General features: G+C 41.7%; 2 protein-coding genes across 2 annotated transcripts; both read left to right on the plus strand.

The window, feature by feature from the left end:
• Positions 1–1,107: 1,107 nt before the first annotated feature.
• On the plus strand, positions 1,108–2,909 carry LOC111448745 (peroxidase 2-like). Its single transcript, XM_023088468.1, has 4 exons — positions 1,108–1,373; positions 1,515–1,703; positions 1,826–1,991; positions 2,240–2,909. Exons 1-4 carry the CDS (start codon positions 1,164–1,166, stop codon positions 2,632–2,634), a joined length of 960 nt encoding a protein of 319 aa, XP_022944236.1. The 5' UTR covers positions 1,108–1,163; the 3' UTR covers positions 2,635–2,909.
• A 2,721-nt stretch (positions 2,910–5,630) lies between these two features.
• Positions 5,631–8,861, plus strand: LOC111448990 (GTP-binding protein BRASSINAZOLE INSENSITIVE PALE GREEN 2, chloroplastic). Its single transcript, XM_023088809.1, has 3 exons — positions 5,631–6,966; positions 7,483–7,650; positions 8,060–8,861. Exons 1-3 carry the CDS (start codon positions 5,743–5,745, stop codon positions 8,420–8,422), a joined length of 1,755 nt encoding a protein of 584 aa, XP_022944577.1. The 5' UTR covers positions 5,631–5,742; the 3' UTR covers positions 8,423–8,861.
• The last annotated feature ends 41 nt before the right edge of the window (positions 8,862–8,902 follow it).

The raw sequence follows: 8,902 nt of genomic DNA on the forward strand, positions 1-8,902 counted from the left end.
TCTTCTACCTTCCTTTCAACCATCAACCATCCATCATTTTGCAATCTACTTTAACAAATGTGAAATCTTACATCGGTTGGAGAGGGACCCTCCCTAGTAGATGCGCTCTAAAACCGTGAGGTTGATGGGAATACGCAATAGGTCATAGTAGACAACATCGATTAGCGGTGGGCTTAGACTATTACAAATGGTATTAGAGCCAAGGTTTGAACAGTGTGGCAACGAGGACGTTGGGCCCCCAAGAGAAGTAGATTGTGAGATCCCACATCGGTTGGAGAAGAAAACGAAACATTCCTCGTCTTAAAATCGTGAAATAAACATCGGAACAAACTTGATGAAGGCTAAGTATTGTTAATGCAGAAAAAAAAGATATCCCTTTACAAACTCAATAGAGAGAGAGAGAGAGAGAGACATCTAATGATTTTTATTCTTATGATTTGACTCGGACAAAATTCCAAAGTAGATTGAGCTGGCATTGCTGATTTGATGTTACAGCCCCAGAGACTTTTTGTTTGTAAGTTTAATTAGGCAGAATTAGTAAAATTAGAGTGGAATACCTTACCCCTTGCGTCCATTGTAAATCTGCATCTTAATAATCAACCATTAAACTTTAATGAAGCATTTAATATAACATAAGAATCTCCCTAAAATCAAATCATTCAGACACACAAGTTTTCAGTTTTTCAACCATCAATGATACATTAACCAATAAAATGTCTATTTCATTCTATAGTTAAGCTCGCCAACAAGCAAAGCTTTATTAAATGCCAAACAAAGAAGTCAAACAAACAAAATAAAGGAAGAGATTATGATGAAGCAAGAAAGAATTTTGCTTCTAATTATTAAGAAAACTTAGAATCTCCAATATTGAATCGTTCCTGGGCTGTGTCTCAGAGTGGGAAGAAAATTCAAAGGGAAATCCAAATCTGAAATTTCTTATGGAGATAGATGGTTAAGAAGAGTAAAAGGGTGGCTTATTTTCAACGTTTGATTGTCCTGTGGCACGTAATAACCTCAGCCTCCACTACCTTCTCACCACCTTCTTCATGTCTATAAAAGGATGTGGCTCTGTTTATACTCCCTCACAACTCTATAGGACAGCTAAGGGCTCAACCTAATTGTTCTAACTTGAGGCCTCAAACTCTCCTACTTTGTCTATTGTAATGGCATCTTTTAAAGCTTCCATGCCTTTGTTATTTGTTGTGTGTTTGATGGTTGGGTCTGTGAGCGCACAACTGAGCTCCACATTCTACGATACCACATGTCCCAATGTATCAAGCATTGTGCGTGGTGTTGTGGAGCAAGCACTCCGAAGTGACGACAGGGCTGGTGCCAAACTCATCCGTCTCCACTTCCACGACTGCTTCGTCGATGTAACTTGCTCGACTCTCGGTTTCTTTCATTTCTTTTTCGACGTCGTTAAATCACTAATGGACTCAAGAGCTTACGTTAGATGAATACGTTAAAGAGTTGAATCTATCTAATACTCTAAAATGCAATAATTGTATTTGTAGGGATGTGATGCGTCGGTGCTATTAGAGGATCAAGATGGCATAGTGAGCGAGCTGGGTGCAAACGGAAACGCTGGCATCACAGGTTTCAATATTGTTAATGACATCAAAGCTGCAATCGAGAATGTTTGTCCGGGTGTCGTCTCTTGTGCTGATATACTAGCCCTTGCTTCTCGACACTCCGTCAACTTGGTACCTACTTCAATATTAACTATATTACAATGCCAATACTATGTGCATCACAATTTTAAACTACATTAATTAATTAACACAAGCTAAGCCATGTATGTATATTTATACGTCGCATTTTGCAGGCAGGAGGCCCGGGTTGGGAGGTTCAATTAGGAAGAAGAGATGGAAGAACAGCAAATTTGGATGGTGCCATGGAGCTTCCAAGTCCTTTTGACGATCTCTCAGTCCTTAGAAGAAAGTTCAGGGACGTTCAACTTGACGATACTACCGATCTCGTTGCTCTATCAGGTAATCATTTCAAACCATTTACTTATTCCATGTTGTGAACTACACTCTCTACTGTGGTATGATATTGTCCATTTTTTAGTTTTTCCAAAGGCCTCGTATGAATGGAGATAATATTTTTTAACCTATGATCATTTCCTAAATTAGTCAACGTAGGACTTCGTTCCAACCATCCTCAACCTTCCAACCTTAAATGTTTTAAAGATTAAATAGACACACGACATAAAAAATTCTGGTACATGCATGCGCAGGTGCACACACATTTGGGCGATCGAGATGCCGATTTTTCGACAGACGGCTAAACACTTCAAACCCGGACCCGACCCTGAACTCAACATACGCGGACGAGCTGCGTCAAAACTGTCAACCAGGGCGAGACACATTCGTGAATCTGGACCCAACCACACCGGACACCTTCGACAGCAACTACTTCACAAATCTTCAGAGCAATCGCGGGCTTCTGGAAAGTGATCAAGTTCTGTTCTCCACCAGCGGAGCTCCAACTATCAGTATTGTCAACAGCTTCGCCAGCAGCCAGAGCCAATTCTTCACCGCCTTCGCTCAGTCAATGATTAACATGGGAAATCTCGGGCCTTTGACTGGGAGCACAGGAGAAATCAGGACCAATTGCAGAAGACTCAACTAAAGCGCGTGATTCTTAGTATACATAAAACATATTTATTCATACAAAGTAATGCATGCAAGTGTATCAAAATAGATATTTATATTGTTGTGTGTGGAGGGTCGGTTTTATGGTCAAAGTAACAATACTAAATAATGTAAAGCGCGTGCAGGAGACTCGCACAAGCTTCAATGGTGTCGTTGTTTAGTTTGGAGAAGACAAAGTGATTTTGTGTTTCTATTTTTGTTTGTGATGTTACAACAAATGCCAATGATAAAAGAACTCGCAAGAGATTTCGTGTTGGATTCACTCTTCAAATCCACCACTAGCGGATATTGTCCTCTTTGATTTTTCCTTTTGGATTTCTCTTAAGGTTTTCAAAACGCTTCTACTACGAAAATGTTTTCACACACTTACAAAGGATGTTTCGTTCTCCTCCCCATTCGACATGGGATCTCACAATTCACCTCTTTTAGGGTTCAGTATCACAACCTAACTATAAAGAAAGTAGGTTGTGACCCTCACTTTACGACTGAGAAGCAGCGACCCTCAAGTGGCCCCCATCCGGCCACACGAGGTATAGACGAGTGCCATGATGCGACCGAGAAGGACGGTGCATCATCTAACACACCACACAGAGTGGGCATATGAAGACAAAACAAGAGTGACAAAGACAAACTTGTTGAAGGGCCGGGTAGGGTCCCGAGCCTAAACTTTGAAAGTCGAGGTTCCGGAAGGAATTTGGGCATGCAATTCTAGAGTTAAGTCTATCCATATGAAATATAAATGCTCGCTAAATTTGGTGTCAATCGAACACCAAACGGATGCTCTATGGCACCGTATGACCGTTCGCCAAAATCATGTCTATGACTTATGGATTAAAAATGGCTCAAAATGTACTGTACGAGTACCATGGTGTCAGTCATCCACCACCCTTGGGCCTTGTGGCCTATGCGAGCTACCTTGTGACACATACGTGGGTCACAGCATGGGCGAACGTGCCGAGACGAGTGTCTTAGGCGACTTCCTTCAAAATGGATTTTTCAAGGACAATATCGGACGGTACGGGTGTGCCGGTATTGCACGCCAAGCCGAGTGTCGGAAGTTGCTATATACACCCACTATTCGGTACGGTATAGTAAATGGCATGGCATGGGCATAGAAGAGCCAATCCTAGATAAGAACCCGGATGGATGGATGTTTGGGATGTCCCAATGAGATGAGTGACACATGGGTCTGTTGTCGATGACATGATCGAGTGAGTTGTGATGGCCGACGACACCCTGATACTTGGGATGTAGTCAAGATATATGGGCCATGTCGATGGGAATCAAGATGACAGGATGAGACGCGATGTAGTATTGAGAGACGTTGGCTCTGAGTAGAGGCAAGGTTGAGTAGAATGACTTGGCCTAGTGTAGAGGTAAGTGAGTTGTGTCGCAGACGATTGAACATGCACACGCAAGGCGGTGTGTGTGGTTGAACAAGCTTGGACTCCACACAAGCGATGTTCAATTGGCGAAGACAAACCTCGCCTAAGGTCTGATGAAGCCACAAAATCGGGGTGAAAAATTTATACGGGGCGCGATTCCCCTTCAGACTAGCCATGAGCGTGTTAAGATCACGATGCTGCACGGTTGAAAAAGTAGGACCGTGATACACAACGTCCTTGCTGGCACTGGTTCCCTTCTCCAATCGATATGGGATCTCAAAATTCACCCCATCAGAGCCCAACGTCTTCGCTGGCACACCACCTAGTGTCTTCGCTTGTAGATGTTGTTTTTTTTTAATTTTCTTTTAGACTTCCTCTCAAAAATTTTAAAGCTAAAGAGGAGTTTCCACCCACCGAGAACAAATCATATGGTTACTTAAAACTTACTTTAATTAAACCCATTCAAATTTTATTTAATTTTAAAAAAATATTTTTGGTTACGATAGAATACTTATATTTATATTATTTTTATTTTTATTTATTTTGTTCTTCGACATACTTGCCGAAAACAAAAGATTCTTTAGAGCCTAGAGCCCCTGAAGCCCCATGGCCTATCAGAACAAAAGATTATTTACAGCAGGGCCTGAAGCCCAATATTGAGATGGCCCATCAAAAACAAAAGATTCTTTACAGCTTAGAGAACCTGAGGCCGAATCTTGAAAAGGCCCATTTGAAACAAAAGATTCTATATAGCTTAGAGCCCATGAGGCCCAATCTTGAAAGGCCCATCTGAAACAAAAGATTCTATATAGCTTACAGCCCGTGAGGCCCAATCTTGAAAGGCCCATTTGAGAGAAAAGATTCTATATAGCTTAGAGCCCCTGAGGCTCAACTTGTAAAGGCCCATCCAAAACAAAAGATTCTTCACAGCATAAGAGCCCCTGAGGCCCAATCTTGAAAAGGCCCATCAGAAATGAAAGATTCTTTACATCTTAGAGCGCCTGAGGCCCAATCTTGAAAAGGCCCATAATAACAAAAGATTCTTTACAGCTTAGAGCGCCTGAGGCCCAATCTTGAAAAGCCCCATCTGAAACAAAAGATACTATTTAACTTAGAACCCCTGCTGCCCAATCTCGAAAACGCACATCAGAAACAAGATTCTTTAGAGCTTAAAGCGCCTGAGGCCCAATCTTGAAAAGGCCCATAAAAAACAAAAGATTCTTTCCAGCTTAGACTTAGAGAGCCTGAGGCCCAATCTTGAAAAGGCCCATCCGAACAAAAAAAAAATCTTAACAGCTAAGAGCCCCCGAGTCCCCATCTTGAAAAGGCCCATCAGAAAAAAAGATTCTTCACAGATAGGCCCTTGAGGCCCTATCTTGAAACGGCCCATCAGAAACAAAAGATTCTTCACAACGTAGAGCCCATGAGGCCCAATATTGAAAAGGCCCATCGATATAGCTTAGGGCCATGAGGCCCAATCTTGAAAAATAACACAAATTTAAAAGTAATTGAACCTGAATTGAACTACGAAATTAAGATTTGAGAGTGACATAAATATAAATTAAAGGAAAATGAAAATGAAAGTGGTGGTAGGAGAAGTTACGACGTCGTATCATTGGTCTTCCATCGGTCTCTTCACCGGCTTAAACCCTAAACCCTGTGGAGTGAAGAAAAGAGGTGAGAAAAAACCAGCCGAACAAATGCTGATTGCTCGAAAGCTTTCTGCTTTGAAGCTCAAACCCATTCTCTCCCTGCGTTTCGTTTCCCCTTTGCAGCGCTCGCAGTTATTTTCTTCACCTTCCTGCTCAAACCCACGAATCCTTTGCCCACTTCCTTCCGCTACTCCACTTCCTCTTTCGCCTTCTTCCTCCTCCCAGCCTTTCTCCTCCAAACCCACACCTCCAGAATCTCCGCTTCTCACCCGTGATGGGAACTACTCCGAAGCCACTTCCCGATTCTCCCTCGTCTGCCCTGGCTGTGGAGTTCACATGCAAGACACCAATCGCAAGCATCCAGGCTTCTTCGTCAAGCCCTCAAGGAAAGATTCCAATTATCGCCTTCTTACGCATCTTGTGCCCGTCGACGATGAATCTGAATGCTCCGATCTCCTCAAAAGAGGCCTCGTAATGGAGCCTGAACATCAGAAAAGTGAAGAGAATGTGAACGAGAAAGCCCAGAAGCCGACTGTGTGTTCGCGGTGTCACTCATTGAGGCATTATGGGAAGGTAAAGGATCCTGCACTGGAGAATTTGCTGCCGGATTTTGATTTCGATCATACTATCGGTAGGAGACTGGTGTCCACGACGGGAACCCGGTCTGTTGTGCTGTTGGTCGTTGATGCTGCAGATTTTGATGGGTCATTCCCAAAGAAGGTCGCGAACTTGGTCTCGGCGACTATTGAAGACAATTCAACTGTCTGGAAACAGGGGAAATCGGGTAATGTGCCTAGAGTGGTGCTGGTGGTGACAAAAATAGATCTGCTGCCTAGCTCTGTATCACCAACGAGGTTTGAGCATTGGGTGAGGCAGAGAGCGAGGGAGGGTGGTATCAACAAGATAACAAGTCTGCACATGGTGAGCGCGGTTAGAGATTGGGGGCTGAAAAGTTTGGTGGAGGATGTAATTGACTTGGTTGGGCCGAGGGGAAATGTGTGGGCAGTTGGAGCACAAAATGCTGGGAAAAGCACGCTGATTAATTCAATAGGAAAGCACGTTGGTGGGAAGATCACGCAATTGACTGAAGCACCAGTTCCTGGTACAACTTTGGGGATAATCAGAGTGGAGGGTATGTTTCCGGGTCAAGCCAAATTGTTCGATACGCCTGGCCTTCTCAATCCCCATCAAATTACTACGAGATTGACAAGGGAAGAGCAGAAACTTGTTCACATCAGCAAGGAATTGAAGCCGAGGACTTACAGGATAAAGGTAAGGAAATTGATTTTTTATTAAGAGACATGAAATTTCGAAAGAAACGCTGCCTATAAATAGCAGGGATTTCAAAGAATAATTCAAAATAGAGAATCCCCTCAATCCCTGGGAAAGAATATCAAGAATGTTGCTCATATGATTCCTTTTTGACGGGCACTAGAGTGACATAATAATCTGAAAAAATAGTTTTTCATGCCTGAAACTTAAGTGCTGCTCCATTTCCATTGAACCTTCGTTCTTTGAGTTTTAGTTTTCAGAGATGATTAGGTTTTGGGACAAGTAGTCGATGTTATTGACTAAGAGGATACATGATACAACTAACATGAAATACTTGTACCAAAAATTACATGGTCATTAAACTGATTGGCTAAACTTAAAAATTGTTTAGTACTCTGTGTAATAACGTTGAAATTTGAGGACCATGTTTCTGCTTTCAATCTGATCTTCTGTACAACTATTTTCAACAAGAAAATGTGGTAGAGATTTCATAGTCCTAGTATCGCTTTTACATAGGCTGGTCATACAATTCATGTTGCGGGGCTCATGAGGCTAGATGTGGAAGAAACATCTGTGGATACAATTTATGTTACAGTGTGGGCATCTCCTTATCTTCCATTGCACATGGGGAAAACAGAAAATGCAAGCAAAATACTGGAGGACCATTTTGGCAATCAGTTGCAGGTATTATTTGCAATAGTTAGTTTGATAACCATTTGTGCAGTATGTTGCTGAAATTTGAGTGCTATTCCAGGACCAGTTTATATATATATATGTGCATCATTTGACTTCTGAATTTGGAATGTGCGTACTGCGTATGGCTTTTATAATTTATTTCGTCTGGATATTGATCACTACTTATGGTCCTTTAGGATAATCAATTGATGATTCAACTGGCCTTCTATGCGTTTTTTTCTTTTGTAATTTTGTTACATTTATGGTGTCATTGTGTTTGCATAATATTTATTGGAAAGTCTTGACCTTTTATATTTATGAAAAGTTGCGTTTGGAATTTCTTTTTTCTGTTGGATAATATAATCTGATAGACTCTCTTACATTTAGTAGCATCCTCATTGTTTCTTGCTTTGCTCAGCCACCTATAGGCAAAGATCGAGTTGCAGAACTTGGAAAATGGGTGAGAAGGGAATTTCATGTTTGTGGGAGTAGTTGGGATTCAAGTTGTATGGATGCTGCTGCTGCTGGACTGGGTTGGTTCGCCATTGGTCTTAAAGGAGAGGCAGTCTTAAGCATATGGACTTATGAGGGCATCGAGGTTGTTCTAAGAAGTTCTGTCATTCCTGACAGATCAAACTTCTTTGAAGATGCTGGATTTACAGTCTCAAAAGTTGTCTCCAAGGCTGATCAGGCTGCAAACAAATCACTTGATCAAAGTGAAAGGAAGACGAAAAAGGGTGACTCCAAAGTTCATGTGCTGGCTGAAACGTCAGGGTCGTAAGCTCGCTCGGAATGTGATTCTGCTTGAAGTTTGTAGCACTGTACAGAAAGTGGTCCACATCAGTGTATAAGCATGGTGTTTGATGGAATTTACACTAAAGAATTGCAACGCAGGCATCGTCAAGACTTCTGCCTGGAGACGAGGATTTTGAAGACTTTCAATCAGTGATTATCTTCTGGGATCTGTGTGACTTTCTCCTCCCGCAACACAAATCAAAGGTTGAACGAGGCTGTGATGCACTGCGTACTCAAAGTAAGTTGCTTCATCAGAGAATGATAATTAAGTCCACTGCTTCATTTTCAAGGAAGGCTTCAGCTTCTTTACTCGTTACTCTAATTGTTGCAGTAATTATAACTTGAGGGATTGTTGCGGTTGATTCTTTTTGCTAGTGAGGTCGTACTTGTCTGATCAATCATCAAGATTCTTTCTTTTCTATCTTCTTTTTTTTTTTTTTTTTTTTTTTTTTTTTTTTTTTTTTTT

This window comes from Cucurbita moschata, unplaced genomic scaffold (assembly GCF_002738365.1).
Source record: "Cucurbita moschata cultivar Rifu unplaced genomic scaffold, Cmos_1.0 Cmo_Scf00010, whole genome shotgun sequence".
NCBI lineage: Eukaryota > Viridiplantae > Streptophyta > Magnoliopsida > Cucurbitales > Cucurbitaceae > Cucurbita > Cucurbita moschata.